We start from the raw sequence: 18,749 nt of genomic DNA, 5'->3' as shown, positions 1-18,749 counted from the left end.
AGTAAAAACAAAAATAGAAAAAAAAAGGTGAATGATATGATACAGAATGGTATCTGTTGTGAAAGAGAATTGAAGATGAGGGTATCAAAGAAGAGATTACTGGTTATTGACTGGCAAAACAGTATCTAAATAACAAAGCCAGAAGAAAAGTTGAAATCTAGAAGAAAATTAAAAGGGTTTTCGTTGTTTGCAGACATCTCGAGGCTGCAGTAAATCAAAACAAAGCAAGACAGAAAAATTATGAAAGTTGAAACCGGGTGCCGGGAAATTTTTTACAGAGGGGGAAACTGTCATTTCGCAAAGATAAAGATGTAATTAATAATAATACTAATGATGATCATAATAACCAACTTTGTTATTCGCAGAAATATGGCATAAACAATTTGTAACGAAAGCAAAAAGAAAGCAAAAAAAAAAAAAACAAATAAAAAACAACTTGACAGAATATCCAAAAAAATCACAATCTCCGATTCACTCATCATTAACTCTATTGTTTTGTTTATTGTCTTCCTTTTTCCACTCTTTTGTTTTTGATGACTAACCAAATCACGCTAAAATGAAAGATATAAAAAAAAAAGAAAAGAAATGGCAAAAACGGCGGAACCGGCCAAAGAACAAAAACAAAAGAACAAAGTTAAATCACAGTTCCGCAGCGGAATTGGAAGACGCAGAAAAAAGAACAAATTGATTGTGAGATCTATGTAATATGTATAATTATACGTACATATATATAACACTGTCTTATTATGAACAGATAATTAATTAACAGGAAAAAACTAGTAGAAATGACCATCTACTATGGCGAGTATATTGATAATGAACGTATTATTTTGACTAACTAGAATTAATTCCTTTTGTTTGTTTTTGTTTTATTTTGGTTTTTTGTTATGCTAATGTTTGTTTTGAGATCTATTAATATATGGAAAATAATTTTCTGTAGTAATGATCCGTTCCTTTAAAATAAGGGTCAAAAAAAGTATCACAGAGATAGAAATTTAAAATGCATCAATCAGATATGACATCTTTTTTAATATTTGATCTATGAAATAATGCAAAAATTAAAATATAAAAATTAAATAATAATAATAATAATAATAATAATAATAATAATAATAATAATAATAATAATAATAAACAAAAGGATAGAAAATATGCAGTAATGTATTCTTGTACAAGATCTATTACTACTAATAAAAATATAATAAATCTAATTCCATATTAGAATCCTATATTGGAATTGAAAAGGCATGCCCACCAATATTGTGTATAGTAGTCGAACCGGTTTTCACACGCATATGGATTTCTTGAGATATATATTCTTCATTTATAGGTTCTAAATCTAGCTGTTGGGGAAGGATGATCATTGGCTTATGTGGAGGTGGAGAACTTAAATAATGATTGGGCGGAGAAGTGTGAGTATTATTAGAATCGTTTTTACTTAGATTAAATGTTGGAGTTGGATTAATATCCTTATGAATATACGTGCCATGTTCTTGTGCCAGTATTGGATCATCAGTAACCCAACCATGTATATCATTGACACTTTGCCAGCCGCTATTAAAGTTTTGTAAAGCGAAATCTTGAGCTTTTTCATCTTCCTCATTGTCTGTTGTTAAGTTAACAAAGTTCTTGTTTTTTAATAAAGAATTTTGTTGTGAATCTTCAAGATTGGAGCTAATATTTGTATTCGTGTTTGCGTTTGCATTTTTACTTTTACTCAAGGTCAAACTAGAGTTTGAATTTGAATTTAAATTTGATTTGGGATTTAGATTTAGATTTAGATTTGGATTTGGATTTTTGGTATTTGTAACTTCTTCAAATGTGCTCATATCCCTATACCCCATGTATTTTGTTTTAGGCATTATATAAATATTATGATCATGGTTATTATTTGATACATCTTTTGAGAGACTAGTGTGATTGTTTATTTGTCTTACTTTTTCTTCAGGAACAACAAAGTACATAAAACTTTCCATAGACCATTCATACCATACCTCCCTACCATTATGTAATCTTGATATTGATAAAGATACCTCTGTATCATCTACTATAGGCAATGGTTGTTCAAGCGGGAATATTATAGGAGACCATGATATCATGTCTTTGGTATGAAAAATATTTTCCATGTTATGCATGTGATAGTTTTCTAATTTGTCTTTAACTATATGACCATCTGGGATGATGGAGAGGATTGTTTCTTCATCATATAGTATTGCAGTGAAAAATCCAATTAAACCATGGATTTCCCCTCGTTGTTTCAGTTTAAAAACTGTGGTATATTGCTGAGTAAAATTGGCTCTAATCATGGGATGTTTAAAAGTCCATACTTTACTAATCTTTGATGAAAGTACTTGATATGGAATTTTGTGTAATACCCAAAAAGATTGTAAATTTTTTTTTCGATCATTTGTATCTTTTAATTTTTGATATATCAACGGACATGTGATTGGTGCAACATATGAGGAATAGGATTTGGGAATATAAATTGTATTCGGTTTACCGTGATATTTTTCAATTTCAAATAGACATTCAGGAGACAACTCATTACATCCAAAGGATCCAAGTAATTCACTAATACATATGTCAATTTTGATAGTTGGGTCTTTCCAAGTTTTCATATCTTCTTTAATCAATTCTACTCGGCTATTCCAATATTCAAAATTTCTCTTTTGTAGATATAAACACGCTTCAGGATTCTTCTCCAATGCCAATATTCTTGCTCGATTTATGATATTATGTTTCATTATGACTTGATATAACTTATCCACTATTGCACCACGTCCAGCACCTGCAATTAAAATTGTGAATTGTGAAGAATTATCAATAAAATTTTTGATGTTGCATATAGCCTTTTCTATTGCTTTCTCATACATGTCATATTTGACTTCATCTTTTTCAAAGTTTGAATATATTTCATTTGTTAGATTTTCACTATTGGGCTTCAGTGGGGATAAAAGATAAGGTTCATTGGACCCATTTATACATTCAGATAACATAGCCTGGTCACCCTTCTTTAATAAATGATTAATGTAGGCTAAGTAAGAGTTTTCACCACCATTGACACTGTAAGCATACTTTTCCATTCCATGGAGCAATACACACAGATCGTTTGAAGTAGTTTGTGAATTTCCATTTATGTCCTGGAATTTTCTAATCAAATTTTGATTAAATTTATAAAGTACAGGATACCCATATTTATTGGTAGCAAAAATGGACGATGATACTAATAGACAACTTACAGGTTCACAAAGCCATCTGTTCAGTACATAGTTTGGTGTTTTAACCTTGGATATAGCCAGAGAAATAGTTAAAGAAGGATGGAAATCACATAATTTTCTAACTGTGTTCCAGATTTCCCAGGTTGCCAATGGATCACTATCTTCGCACAACGGCAATGATATAGAGAGTATCATTCTTTCTGTATTTTGTTGAGTAGCATCTTGTCCTGGCCTAAAAATATCAGAGTTTAGTAATCTTGCAACAATTTGAGAATAATCCTGTAAATTAACTAAATCTTTAGGTGGAGCTAAAATTAGTTTTTTTATTCCAACGTATTTGGCATATCGACATTCATTCAGGAGAACTTGGAAGGCTAATGATCTCTGAAGTAAATCAGGACTCTCCAGTTCTAGCCATGATGATAGTAGACCAATATATCTTGGAGCTTCTTCTTGCGACCCTCCATTAAAAGGTGATATCGATATATCCTGTAATTGAGGTTCAGGTATAGTTAGATCACTGCAAAATGTCTTGTCTTGGGAATCCTTAAAATCTTTTATGTAATGTTTTACTGTTTCCTTATATCTTGAATTTGTTATTGGCAAGAGGATATAATCGTAATTTCCAGAAAAAATATCGTTTTTTATATATTCGTTTGAATTGGTTAGATTTCCAACAGTATGATTTAAAGATGGTTTAACACCAATGAAAACGTTACTCTGCATCTAAAACAAAATAATCTTTGAATATTTGTTGTCAGGCCTTTGCAGATTTTAAGTTTAATATCTGTGATAGATGATATTATCAACTAGATGTTTTGTATTTCAATATTTAACTTGTTTCTGTATATTATATATAGGTGGATGTAATATTAGGTTTTTTATTAGATCATAGCTGATATGTTATTTATCTAGTTTGCTTGTTTGTTACCCTAATAATAACAAAGTCCTGTTCTAAAAATACATCAGTATTTTTTCAAATCAAAAAAATAAAACAAAAGTTTTTTTGCCTATTGTTAAAGCATTTCTATATTTTTTGTTTGTTTTTTTGCAAGTGGTGAAAAATGTTAAGTGTCGCAAAATTATTCGACCCAAGTTGGATTAGGGTTTTGAATAATTTTCAAGCAGATTTGAAACAATTTTCCAATGTGGATTACTTTTTTTTTTCCCATAGTGGTTGTGATTATGAATTTCATTGTAATACTTCCTTGTGTATTATGACATGTGACTTTCTTTTTTGTCAGCCAAAGCATTCTCCTGGAAAATAAAGAGTAGTCATTTACAATTAATTTCTTTCTCCTGCGGCAAAAACCTTCTAAACTATGTATAATTAAATAAACCTAAAAATAAGGAACTCTCTCACATTAATATTGAGAAATACATCACTATCATCACTGGGAAGTCATCTCAATACAAGCGTTTTTTATTTTCAAATATTTTTTTTAGTAAAACATAATCATAAGTAAACATTTCTGCAAGATTTAGAACTATGGAAAGTTGTTGAAATTTTGTCGTTGAAATTTCTTCCCTTGTATACATGCGTGATTAGAATTGTCTGTGAATAGCGTATTCTCGTCTTAGTTAGTTATATTTTAGCTGCCCATAGAAATAACACATATCTAGTAGCTCCTTTTGCTTATTTATAATTGTATAATTGACTATGTAGTAATGTTCACAAAATGTATATAAACTGTCTACTACGAAAAATAAGTCAAGTAGGAAATATTCTAATATCAATAACATAAAATTTAATATTAGAATATTATACACCTGTGCTTACTTTATAAATTTTGATATTGTAATACAATTTTGCTTAGTTCGAAGTTTTTCCATTAAAAGATGAACAGAAAAATTGGCTTTGTGTTCTGATAATATCTGTTTTTTTATTTAAAATTGTGCTCAAAGCTAACTCAAGATAGAGAAAAAGTATACTATCTTACATTTTTTTCGGTGTATATTTTGCCGTGAGTAAATATTTAGTCAAAATTAACATTATAAGTTATTTGAAATCATTAAAGTATATTTTCGAATTAGTTGAGAAATTAGTTGATTAACTTTTTTAAATGTAATAACCCTGTAATTTTCAATTGTTAAAATAGTTTAACTAAAATTATTCCCAATTTTTCAAAAATATATGCATACAATATATTTATAAATTTCGTTAAAAGTTATTATAGATTATTCACCTTTTTTTATCTTTTCGGTTTTTTTATTTTTTTTTTTTTTTTTTGGATAGTAGTAAAAATAAATATCTTTAAAGCTTCAAAGAAAAAAAATAGGAAGTAAGCAGTAGTACATTAGCGTTAAGATATATAATAAATAAACAGGATATTATAGTAATAGTTTATATTTATTAAAGTGCTGTGTCCTGCAATATTTTTATAAAATACTTTTAGTAAAGGTGGAATATCAATATATTTGAGCTGCGGATATCAAATTTTAAAAATATAAAATAGCTTGCATATACATCACTAGACTGTTATATTGAATTTGAATATGTATCAACACTATAGAACCTTTCAAGGTAGAAAACTTACTGATCAGGAAAGAGCCCGTGTTTTGGAATTTCAAGAGTCTATACATTATTCGCCAAGATACTCGGATGATAACTTTGAATATAGACATGTTATGCTACCTAAAGCAATGTTAAAGGTAATTCCATCTGACTATTTCAACTCAGAAGTAGGTACATTACGTATATTGACTGAAGATGAATGGAGAGGGCTAGGTATTACACAATCTTTAGGATGGGAACATTACGAATGTCATGCTCCAGAACCTCATATATTATTATTTAAAAGACCACTAAACTTTGAAGCAGAATTGAGAGCAGCACAACAACAACAGTTGCAACAACAACAACAACAGCAGCAAGCAGCAAGTATGCACAGTGAAGGACAGAATCAACAATAAGAATAGTAAGGCAATATTGATGTAAGATTATTAGCTGATTATAGAATACCAACTATAGATATAAATCAAAAAACCGCATAGCTTTTCAATTAGTTTGTTTTTTTAAGAATATTTTTTGAAAGTGAAGTTGATTAAACTGTAGGTTTTTATGTGTATAGAAGCTTTGTGAAGTAATTATGTGAAGTCTAAAAATTGAAGTATATTTTAACAATGCCGATGATATTATAATTTTAACGTAAGAATCACTGTATAAATAAGTTTTGTATAGATGAATAAAAATATAAGATGATCCTTTCGAGGTTTAGTGAGAGTTTATTTATTAATATTTGTTTTCCATTTCAGAGGTATATATATCGTATAATATTTTAAAAATAGGAGCTTTTGTAATTGTGGTATTGATCTATTATAATAACTAATTGATTAAATTGCAGAATACATTTTTAACGAAAAGCTTGAGACAGTTATCCTTATTGCTCTAAGTATATGCTTATAATAGAATATATATACCATTATAGAATATTAGATATCGGCTCATATACATATTATTTTGGAGTTATTCACTATATGAACCATGATTAGAAATTTAGTATGGAAAAAGAATATATCATATAATATCTTTATCAAAAAGATCTATTTAAAATTATTTTGGTATACAACTAGCATTAGACTCTTAGATTACTGTTATTGTTCCCAAAGATAGCCTATTAGCTCTCTTTCCTTTTAAATATAGTTTGTTTTCTTTCTTTTGTTCGTTCTAAATTCTTGGTAATTTATTTGTATTGTAAATTTTGATGTTCTAAGTTTTAATTGCTTTTAAAGAAACATGTATATAAAGAAGCGGCACGGAAGAGAATATAACAATTACAGATTCAATATAGGCATAATACAAAAGAAGAATAAAAAACTAACAAAAAGTGATTTAGATATTATGGAGCAGTATAGCAAATATCTAGATGAATTGATCATTGCTATTAAAGAATCGCGATTGACGTCTTTTGATTCTAAAAATGTTTCTGAAAATAATTTAATGAATAATGTGTCTATTCAAAAATCATTGGATAAGGATCCAAAAAGTTTGAAAGTCCTATTAACATTACTAAGTAATTTGAAAGACGAGAATAAAAAGAAATATATTGTAAATGATAATATTTTTGGAAAAATTGTACAAGCATTAGATCTTCTGATAAGTTCACGACCTTTTCTTTTGGTATCTGAGGTTCCTATAACATATAGTACAAATGAGACAATACTGGGAATAAAGAGGATAATAAAGGATGTATTATTCGTTGGAATGTCTTATTACGATGTACCTCACAGATTATGGTTTCTTAGGAAACATTTAGGGAAATGGTGTAACCTACTGATAAATTTATACAATATGCAATATAAGTATGAAATAACGGAATATTTCCTATCATTAATTACTACTACAGAACAAGAGCTTTCCCAAGTATTGACTGGAATTTATCCAGTTGAAAAATTTATTTCAAATCTTAAGAAATTATATATACTGTGTTATTATCTCTCTGGTCCACACGATGTGTTTGGCTCTAGCTTAACTCTTCTGGATTCTTTAATGGGATTGACTAAGTGGGATCTTATGTTTGAAAAGATAATCAGATTTTTGTTATTTGTATTTGGATCTATAAGTGTTCCAACTCCAGATTATGCATTGTTACAGGTAAAATTTATGTCTGTATTAGTAGATTTATTAGTGTCTGAGTTAAGAAATCAAAGTTCAATTTCATTAAACAAACTAAAGTTTACTTTGGAAGCAATTTCAATCTTCTTGAAGAATGGTTTTGGTCTTCTGAGTAACAATGATATTTTGGCAAAAACTTTATTAAGGATATATTCTTTATGTATTGATGCAGAAAAAGTTAAGGAAGATGCTGATACTCTGGAGTATCTGAATCTATGTATTACTATTTTAGGTTTTGAAAAATGGGTTGATTTAGATAAGTTCTTATTACCAGAAAACAGCAAAGATTTGCCATATAACGTGTTCACAATACAAGCAATACTTCTTATCCAATTTGATTGTAACCGTAAAATAATGAAAAATGCAGCAGATTTGGTTTTTAATAAAAAATATCGTGTATGGACATTAAAAGAAGAAAATGAACAGTTACTTGACATAATTTGTAAGCCACTTCCTGAAGAGTTGAAACAACTTGAAAAACTTCGAAGCTCGATATTATATAAATTTCGGACTAATGATCAAGTTTGTTTGTTGAAATATGAAATTGATAATTTAGACCCTAGTTTGTTTTTTAAGATGAGTAAAGATATGAGTAATCTCTATGAGGAACTAGAGAAGAGTATTCAAAATTGTATCAATGCTAAGATAACAAGTAAACTAGTCTCATGGACTCGAATACTGGGTAGGTTGGGTTGTTTTGAGGCACATTTTTCAAATAATTCAAAATTATTAAATTATGAAAGTTGTGTTATATGTGATAATAATAACACTCACATCTTTACTATGAATGTAAATCCAGAAAGACCAGATAATACTAAAAGTAAAGCATTTGAATTGTTGAATCGGCTATTTATATGTAATCCTATAGTTGAGGAATTTTCTGAAGGTTTATTATGTGGAATACTTTTTGCATTGAAAAGAATATTGACACATTTTCAACCTCAAAAATTATATATTGATGAGGTTGAAAATCCTTCGAGATATTTTGATCTTATAACAAAATGTTTTGCTAGTAACAGCAGGTACCTTCGTTTGGTAAGTGTCAAAATAATACCCTTATTAAACATCACTTATCTCTATAATAAAAACGATGAAAATACTAGAACTTTAGTGAGACTCTTACAATCTGTCAATGATCCTATAACAACAGAAACGGTAATATTAGGATGGATAGAGTTCATTCAAACAACAAATGGAGAACTTTTTGATACATTACTCTTGAAGTTAATGGATATTTTTAACTCAGATAACTATACTGTTCATACTATGATGACCTTTCAAATACAAAATTTGGCGAGAACATTAGGAAAGACACCATATCAGTTATTATCACCCATTCTCCCTATATTACTTCAACAATTTGGAAAGAATTTGGTTCAAAAAAAGGCTTCTTTTCAAAGATTATGTGATCTTCTAGGTTATTCAGGTAAAACAATTTTAGAGATGTTTCAACGTTATATTGTTCCTTACGCAGTGATGAACCATAAAAATGACACATTTGGAGAAATAGCTCGAATTATTTGTGATGGTGAGGTAGAGTTTCTAAAACAGCAACAGGAAGAAATGTTAGAATTTAACAGCCGTCAAATTTTTGCAGTAGCTTTAGTTAAACATGGTATCTTTTCTCTAGACACATTAGAAAAGTTATTTATTAATCGAGCACCTCAATTTGACAAAAGTTATGTCGTTAGATTTCTTTTTGATTTTAAAACACTGGCTGAAATTACAAAGTTAAATAAATATAGTGATAACCCAGATGCAGGTGACCAAAAAAATGAAAAGCGTATAATACAAGCATTGCGATATCTGATTACTAATTTTGAAAAGGATAAGAGGCGTGGTGGACTATATTTGAATGACTCAAACTGGAATGTGGAACAAGAAAATCGTTTTCAAAAGAAGTTCCAAGAGGTTATTTTGGGTATTTTTCAGGTTTATTCAAGTGATATCCATAATATTGAAGGAAAAACTACTTATTATGAAAAGCTTCGAGTCGTTAACGGTATTATGTTGTTAATTAAGATCGTGTCGAAAAAAGCCATTATTTCTGCGCTTGCACAAATTAGTATTTGTCTCCAAACTAGTTTAGAAATTAAAGAGGTAAGATTTAGTGCTTTTAAAGCTTGGAAACAGCTAATTATTCGTTTGACTGATGAAGAGTTGTCAACTATAATTGATGTTTTTATAGCATTTATTTTACAAAAATGGTCGACATTTGAACGTATTTTAAAAAATTTGATTTATGAAATATTAGATATTATCATTGAAAGTAAGGTTAGTCTTATAACTTCTATTAAACCTTACGTGACGTTTGCTCTGACTCAAAAAGTAGGACTATCATTAGCCGAGCATAATCCAAAATTTGCCCGAATTGTTAAGAAGACTCGAGAACTTACAGATTTCATAACTGTTTTTTCAAGCAACCTAAAAAGTAATAATAGATATGTCATTCTGCAAAACTTAGAAGATATTGAAATATTTTTAAAAAATCATCAAGAAGAATATATTGATGATATTTTTCAAAACGATAGTCATAGACAGGATATCAGTGTTTTATTAGGAGCACTTTTAGAGACTTCGCATCGATTTAGATCATCTGATCAATTAATCTGTGAGAAATGTGCAAAATGCATTAGTATGATTGGTGTGCTGGATGTTACAAAACATTCTTTAAAAGACTATTCTAATCATAATAATGTGTATTTCTTTAATGATAAAATACAAGTAATAAAATTTCTTATTTGGATTATAAATGACGTAATTGTTCCAGCTTTTTGGCAAAGTGAGAATCCTCGAAAACAACTATTTTTTGCATTGGTAATGCAAGAATCACTTAGATACTGTGAGCTTAGCAGTGACTCGTGGCAAATTAGTGAAGCAGACAAATATCCTAGACAGAAGAAATTATGGGAGCAATTCAACACAATCTCACAAACCACTTTATATCCTTTGATGTCTTCATTATATCTTGCTCAGTCTTGGAAGGAATATACACCACTTGAATATCCCATATTTAATGAAAAAGAAAGTTATAAAACATGGATTAGAGCTTTAGCTTTGGATCTGTTAAAAATTGGTACTGAAGAAAACAATCCATTACATGTGTTTTCATCACTCATTAGAGAGGATGATGGACATCTTTCAAATTTATTACTTCCATATATTGTTGTTGATATTATTCTCAAAGCTGAACCAAAGACAAAATTTGTTAAATTAATTGATAATATTGTGGTGGAGTTTCGCTTTATATTCGAATATCCTATGGATAATTTAAATTCCTTACAACGTGATACTCTTAAGATGGCGTATGAGTCAATTTTTGGCGTTTTTGAGTATTGTAAAAAATGGACAACCCAATATAGAAAAGAATATTATGACAGGTATGCTACAACTGAGGTAGCAGAGGTTACATATGCAAGGATGTTACAAAGATTGGATACATTTTTGACAACAATACCACCAGATTTATTAGCTAAAAGATCTTTAGTCACCGCTTCCTATGAACGTTCTATTTTATATTTGGAGGATTGCTATCGTTTATCAAAATCTGAAAAAAACACCAATATAAGATTAATTAAAGATTTGCAAGATATGTATGAAAAAATTGAAGATGTTGACTCAATTGATGGTATGCTTAAAACCTTTACCTCTAGCAATTTTGAATCCAAGATTAAAGAATTGCAATATTCTTCCAATTGGAAGATGGCACAGGATTGTTTTGAGACTTTGGGTAATTACCAAATAGATTCTCTTGCCACTACGAAAATGTTGCGTTCAATGAGTGAACACCAACTGAGTATGCAGGTTATTAATAGAACAAGTCTGATACTGCCAGAAGAATTATCTGTATTGGAAGGTGAGAAGTCAGAATGGTATTGTATGGGACTTGAAGCTGCTAATTTATTAGGTAATATTGATATCTTGGGGAAATGGATTAATAGGGTGGAAATGCTTCAAAAAACTCCAGATCATAATGTGCTTTTACAATATAATATAGCAAAAGCTTTGTATTGTATTCATAGCAGAGATGTTGAAAAGTTACAATTCTATGTTAATAATTGTTTTAAACTTGCTGGAACATATTTTACAACGCTCGCTAATTCCGCTGCTCTTGTTAAACAACAAAATATTTTGATGAAATTACATGGTTTGTACGATATATTGCTTCTTTCTTCAGAAGTTGATACATATCAATTTAGTTCTAAATGTAATGTAATCGATTTTAGGTTAAAGCGTGTTGGTGCTGATTTCAAATCAAACTATTATTTAATGGCTCTAAGGAAATCTTATGATTTATTAAGGCATACAGAGTATACAGAAAAGGATCTTGGTGATACATATTTTAAAATAGCTCAGATGGCTCGTGCAAATTCAAGATTAGATATTGCTACTGATTCATTAATGAACTGCTTATCATTTGGCCATCTTCAAGCAGAGCTTGAATTTGCAGAAATTTTATGGAAAAAGGGTGAGAACGATGGTGCATTGAAATTAGTGAGGGAAATTCACCAGCGATATAAAAATAATTCTAATATAAATGCAAGAAATGCAGCCACTGTGTTATTGAAATATACTGAATGGCTGGATTTATCTAATAATTCATCTTCATCAAAAATTATTGAACAATATAAAGAAATTTTCAAATTGGATCCAGAATGGGATAAGCCTTATTATTCTATGGGCTTGTATTATAGTCGTTTGTTAGAAAGAAAAAAAGAAGAGGGTTACATAACAACAGGTTATTTTGAATATCAGGCTATATCCTTTTTCTTGATGGCTTTTGAACGTAATATTTGCAAAGTTAGGGAAAATTTACCAAAAGTGGTTACGTTTTGGCTAGATATTACATCCCTTGCAATTAGCAATAATACCAAAATTAATACTACTGCTTCTGTACAAAATTCTACTGCACTAGAAATCTGCAATGCCGTTAATAATTCTTTTCAAACGTGTCCTAATTATATGTGGTATTCTGTATTAACTCAATTGTTATCTCGTTTATTGCACCCATTTCCACAATCTGCTAAATTGATTAGAGAAATCCTATTGAAATTAGCCATTGATTTTCCAGAACATATATTTTGGTATGTTGCTGCATTAATGAACTCGTCGAATACAAGAAGAAGACGTATTGGTGATGATATTGCAAAAAAACTTTTATCCAAGACAAATCATGCAAAGTTAATGACATCTGCGAACTTATTGACTACTGAATTTACAAAAGTTTGTGTAACCGATATTAAGGATATAAAGAATACTTCAAAAAGTCTTCAAGGTGATTTTGAATTTAAGTTAGATATTGCACCAACATTATTAGCCGTTCCTGTTCGGATTAATTTAGAGATGTTGTCACCTACTTTGTCGACTGAAATGAAAAATACTTATAAAACATTTAGATCTCTTGTTAGTATTGAAAGCTTCTCTGATAAGTATAAGGTGTTTTCATCTTTAAAAAAGCCTAAACAAATAAATATCATTGGATCAGATGGGCAGATATATGGTATTATGTGTAAGATGGAAGATGTTCGCCAAGATAATCAATACATGCAATTTGCTACTACGATGGATTTCTTGTTAAGCAAAGATGTGGAATCTGCAAAAAGAAAATTGCATATTTTAACATATTCTGTCCTTTCTTTAAGAGAAGACTGTGGTTTATTAGAGATTGTTCCTAATGTTGTCACATTAAGATCGATTTTAGTTAATAAATACGATAGATCAAAATTCAACTACAGTCTTGGGAAAATGTACGCAGAATGGAAAGATTTGCAGGATGTAGAAAGAAGACAATTCTTCCAAAAACAAGTTTCAAAGTTTGTTCCCCAATTATATAAATGGTTTCTAGAAACCTTCCCTGATCCGATAAAATGGTTTAATGCAAGAAATAGGTACACAAGATCGTATGCAGTAATGGCTATGGTAGGTCATATATTGGGATTGGGCGATCGTCATTGTGAAAACATATTATTAGATGTAGAATTAGGAAATATTCTTCATGTTGATTTTGATTGTTTATTTGAGAAAGGTAAACAATTACCAGTACCTGAAGTTGTTCCATTTAGATTGACTCAGAATATCACAGATGCTTTTGGTATTATTGGTACAGAAGGTACGTTCAAAAAATCCAGTGAAGTGACTTTATCCTTGATGAGAAGAAATGAGGTGTCTTTAGTAAATGTTATTGAAACAATTATGTATGATAGAAGCTCAGACACTTCACTGCATCACTCATTAAAAATTCTAAGAAATAAAGTACGTGGTATAGATCCTCGTGATGGATTGGTCCTTAGTGTTCCAGGCCAGGTTGAAACATTGATTCAAGAGGCTACTTCTTTTGATAATTTGGCAGCAATGTATATTGGTTGGTTAGCGTTTTGGTAGACATATACTAAATAAAACAAAAGTTGATATAAATACATGCACAAAGGACCACTCATTTGATTGCAAAAGAGTAAAATTAGACAAAGTTGTGTATGAATACACTACATAATATTTGTATAAGGTATGTTGTGAGTTATTTGAGATTGTGAATAGATAAGGGATGAATTTTTTAGTTACGTATTTCTGTCTCAAATATTGTTTAAATAGTTCAACGAAGTTAATTTACTTGATAAAAGTCAAATTGTTATGCTTAAATTAATTATATAAAACAATATTCCTAAGATTTGCCTTCTCCACATAAATTTAAACTTTTTTTCATTTAAAATTGCATCGTTTCTTTTTTTTAATTTTTCGGTTTTTTTGTGAAACAAAACAAAAAAATTGAAAAAAAGAAAAAAAAAAAGAAAAAATTATTATTAGTTTGAATGAAACTTTTTTTTATATTTCTTCGAGGAAATATTGGCAAATAACAATATAGGGGCACAATAGGCATGTTTAACAATTGTTTTAACTTTCCTTTTTATATTTCCTTTTTTTTTCTTCAATCGATGAGACTACCAATTTTTTTTTTGTTTTTATTTTATCAATATTTCGGTCAATACTTAGAAAGAAAAGGGTATTAAGTAGTACGTTGTCGTGATGTGCATGGAAAAGTTAAAGAAAAAGAATATACAAATATATATACATGTAAATATTTAACTTTGTTTGTTTGTTCAAATAAAAAAAATTTTATAATTCAACATATTCTGCTCACTTCTATAGATTTTTTTTTCAGGTTCGAACCCTTTTTCGTAATCAAAGAAGATACATATAATAAACGTGTATGTGTTGTTTATCAAGCTATTTTATACCTCAAGTGATTTTTTATATTTTTCCACTACATATTTGAGAAAAAATAAAAAAAAAAAGGAAATGCATATTGACTCCAATAATACGTTAGGTAATAAGACTATATCTAAAACTAATAATGCTAAAGATAAGAATAACTCTTCAAGTAGACCTTCTTTATTTGCTCATAAAATAATAACAAAAAATGACATTACAGTATTAACAAGAGGAAAAGGTTCGAGTAAATTATCTTATCAAAATCGGATACAGGACTCTAATATAGAAGGTATGAATGTAAAAGGAAATTGTGGCACAAAAGTTCTAAAACCAATTAAATCTGTTATTATAGATAGTATCCCATCAAGTGAATCAAATTGTTCTGATGTAGAAACTATGCAAAGTCGAGATTCAGATATGATATTTTTGCCATATTATGATGCATTTGATAGGGATGACTTTTTTGAAGAGGAAACTTATAATGATGATATGTTTTATGGTAAAAACGATCATTTCTTCCCGTTAAAGAAATTTCAAGAGAAACAGGCAAGTTCAATATCAACATCAGCAACTGTTGATATAACAAATTCAGATTCTTATACACTTGGTTTATCTTTGCAGTTGTTTGAAGAAATTAAGGATGAGGATTTTTGGAAAGAGGTTAAGGGTACCAACGAAGATTTTATTCCAATTAATGTTGATTGCTATAATAATGATAATATAAATACAAACAAGAAAACACCTGTGGTGTCATATAATATAGGTAGTTCGTCAATAGAAAATTTTTTGTTAGATGAGTATTTGACTACATGTGGTACTGGTGGTAGTAATTATTCTAGCACAATGAATACTTATCTACCTCAATATAATATTAAATTATTATGTTATAGAGATGCTGACGGTAACTTTTCCCTAAAAACAACAAATCAACTTAAAAATAATTGTAATACAACTAATTTTATCTCAAATGATCCAACTGGTTTGGTAGGAGGTAGAAGGATTAATAAGAAGAAGTTATTATTGCAAAAAGCTATCAGAAGAAAAAGTGGGTTTCGTGAAATGATTTCAACAGGTCTTGAAATGAATGAATTCATGTTGTAGACCTACTATTCATGTGCTCCCTTTTTTTATGTAATTTTCTGGACACTTTGGTAAATTTTTAGTGAAAAGAGTCTTGTTCATTTTTTGTAGTATTTTATTTTTTTTGTTGATCTAATTTATTCCTTCTGTTTTGTTATCATTAGGTACTAGGGGAATTAATGGCAGTATGTCAGAATTTCAATAAAAAAAGAGAAGAAAAAAAGAAAAAAGGAAAGAACATATATCCATATATTTACATTCTCGTTTATTTTTGACCTTCTATGTGTATATCTACTAATATAAATCGATGTTTCATGTATAGTTTTAATATTGATTGTATATTTGTATATTAATGCGTTGAAATTTTAGTTTTATATTGCGTCATTTCTTTGATTTTCTCTAAGGCTTGGTAGTGCCTGTGTTTGCTAAATTTGTTCGTTATTACAATATTTCTTGAAACAGAATGGAAAAAATATGATCGAGAAAAATAATGAAATATTAAAAAGGAAGTTGAGTTGCTATGATGCTTCTTAAAAGAAAGGAGGGGTAGTATATAGTAAAAGAAAACACATATAGATTTCAGCATTTTGATTCCTCAATTCAATTATAATAAGTTTACCATAGTAAGAAATGTCAAATCAATCAGGTATTACTGCTGATCAAGAATTGCTAGATATTTTAAATAATTCAAAACAACAAAATGATAGTCAATATTTGATTGTTGTAGCTAAGATATCTCAGGACTCGAATCTGGTTAAATTCTCAACTCAATTTACTTTGTTAGAACAATTGAAACAAAATTTGGGGGATGAGCCATTATACATATTTATTAAAAATTTTCAAAAAGATACAAAACACTATAATTTTGTTTCGTTCGTGCCGGATAATTCTTCAATAAGATCTAAGATGATTTATGCATCGACTAAGAATACTTTATTAAGAGAAGTTGGTAGTAATATTTTAGATCAACAGATTTTAGCTACAGATTTTAATGATATTACTGACACAATCAAGGAAACTAAAATTAATGAAAATGCTTTGTTAACTGAGCATGAAAAAATTGAATTACAAATTAATCAACAACAACGCCAGATGCAATTACAATCGGCTGGTGGCCATCAACTAGTATCTCAAACTAACGGGGTGTCAACTCAATTAAAGTTTGAAGTTGATGTAGAAGGAGGATCATTAATTGAACAATTGGAAGGAACTAATTTAATTTCATTTAAGATTGACAGTATCAACGAAAATGTTAAAATTGATTCAAAGAAAAACATTTCAACTCCAACAGATATTGTAATTAACACTGAACACCCAACATACACTCTTTATAAGAATGGAAATCTTATTTATTTTATTTATGCTTGTCCATCAGGTAGTAAGGTTAAAGATCGTATGTTGTATGCGTCTAACAGAAGTGGGTTCTTGAAATATTTAAGAGAGGAACAAGGATTATCCATTGCTAGAGTAATAGAGATTGGTGAACCGGATGAATTGGAAATTTCATTAATATCTACGCTTACACAAGAAGATTTAGATAAAGAAGTACACCATGACTCTACAGTAAAAAAATTCAATAGGCCAAAGGGTCCAGGAAGAAGAAAAAGAATTTAAGTCAATGGCTTATTTCCAATATAACACTATTATCTAAAGGTGTTAGATAGTATTGATGATGAATGATGATTGTAAATTAAGTATATATATATATAGGATTTAATTTCTCTTAAAATAAGTAATTATGTCGTAATAGTTAGAAGAAGATTTTATTTTGTGACATATACTACAACGCTGTAGCTGTAACTGGCCTTTCAAGCTCTCTCCTTGGTGATGACCTTCTTTTTTTTTTGTGCATGGACATTTTATTTACCTGTATATTTGTTTATTTAGATCACTTCTTATATAGAATGTAGTACATATCTTAGATATTGAAGGTGCAATCAAGCTTTATTTAGCATATCTAACTCTTTTATAGAGTATATCTCTTTTAGGGGATTCTTATCTTTCATACTGTGTATCTTTAGTATCCCAAATATTAATGTGTCAAGATTTTGACTAGTAATTTAAAAAAATGAAGGTTAATGATTTTTCCCTAAACTCTCTACTTTGTAAGTATTATAAGCAAACTTTAATAATTGGAATGAAGAAATTGCGAAGAAAGGGCACAAATAAGCAAAGCAGAAGTAACAAATAAAGGATTAAAAGAAGATAAAAAAGAATAAGGAGGAATGGATAAGTCAGTATAGTGTACGTAGTCCCTGTTCCATTAAACTATATATATATATATATATATTACATTTGAGAATATAAAGTAAGTCTATACCTCATATCCATTTAAGTTAATTACTATTATTAAGCATAGATTGTGACATACGGAATCTGGATATCACTATAAACAATCTTGTGAACTCTTAACTTGGCGATAATGTTCTTGCTTCTCTTGTTTATATTACTATGTTTATCCGTATATCTGTGTATGTTAGTTTACTTTTTATGTAGAGTATAATTTATATATTGTATAGAGACAACAAATAAAGCTACGTTTATCTATTTTAGTTTTTAGAAGAGTATATCTTTAGTAATAGGATTTTTATCCATTACATCTTGTAAAGACTTCGTATCACATGATATTT

General features: G+C 29.0%; 5 protein-coding genes across 5 annotated transcripts; 4 read left to right on the top strand and 1 right to left on the bottom strand.

The window, feature by feature from the left end:
- Window positions 1-1,226: 1,226 nt before the first annotated feature.
- HSL7 (protein arginine N-methyltransferase) lies at window positions 1,227-3,944 on the bottom strand (the record flags this gene model as incomplete). Its single annotated transcript, XM_064858668.1, has 1 exon — window positions 1,227-3,944. One exon carries the CDS (start codon window positions 3,942-3,944, stop codon window positions 1,227-1,229), a length of 2,718 nt encoding a protein of 905 aa, XP_064714491.1.
- Window positions 3,945-5,714: 1,770 nt separating this feature from the next.
- Window positions 5,715-6,131, top strand: CKS1 (cyclin-dependent protein kinase regulatory subunit CKS1; the record flags this gene model as incomplete). Its single annotated transcript, XM_064858667.1, has 1 exon — window positions 5,715-6,131. The coding sequence occupies one exon, from the start codon at window positions 5,715-5,717 to the stop codon at window positions 6,129-6,131; it is 417 nt and encodes a 138-aa protein (XP_064714490.1).
- Window positions 6,132-6,954: 823 nt separating this feature from the next.
- MEC1 (protein kinase MEC1) lies at window positions 6,955-14,214 on the top strand (the record flags this gene model as incomplete). The annotated part of the gene is made up of 1 exon (XM_064858666.1): window positions 6,955-14,214. The coding sequence occupies one exon, from the start codon at window positions 6,955-6,957 to the stop codon at window positions 14,212-14,214; it is 7,260 nt and encodes a 2,419-aa protein (XP_064714489.1).
- A 912-nt stretch (window positions 14,215-15,126) lies between these two features.
- PWA37_002058 (uncharacterized protein) lies at window positions 15,127-16,140 on the top strand (the record flags this gene model as incomplete). The annotated part of the gene is made up of 1 exon (XM_064858665.1): window positions 15,127-16,140. One exon carries the CDS (start codon window positions 15,127-15,129, stop codon window positions 16,138-16,140), a length of 1,014 nt encoding a protein of 337 aa, XP_064714488.1.
- Window positions 16,141-16,749: 609 nt separating this feature from the next.
- On the top strand, window positions 16,750-17,733 carry TWF1 (twinfilin TWF1; the record flags this gene model as incomplete). The annotated part of the gene is made up of 1 exon (XM_064858664.1): window positions 16,750-17,733. One exon carries the CDS (start codon window positions 16,750-16,752, stop codon window positions 17,731-17,733), a length of 984 nt encoding a protein of 327 aa, XP_064714487.1.
- Between the last annotated feature and the right edge of the window lie 1,016 nt (window positions 17,734-18,749).

This window comes from Arxiozyma heterogenica, assembly GCF_036370985.1.
Source record: "Arxiozyma heterogenica strain weizmannii chromosome Unknown scaffold_18, whole genome shotgun sequence".
Lineage (NCBI taxonomy): Eukaryota > Fungi > Ascomycota > Saccharomycetes > Saccharomycetales > Saccharomycetaceae > Arxiozyma > Arxiozyma heterogenica.
The sequence above is the reverse complement of the archived record's forward strand: the minus strand, read 5'-3'. Positions and strand labels throughout refer to the sequence as shown.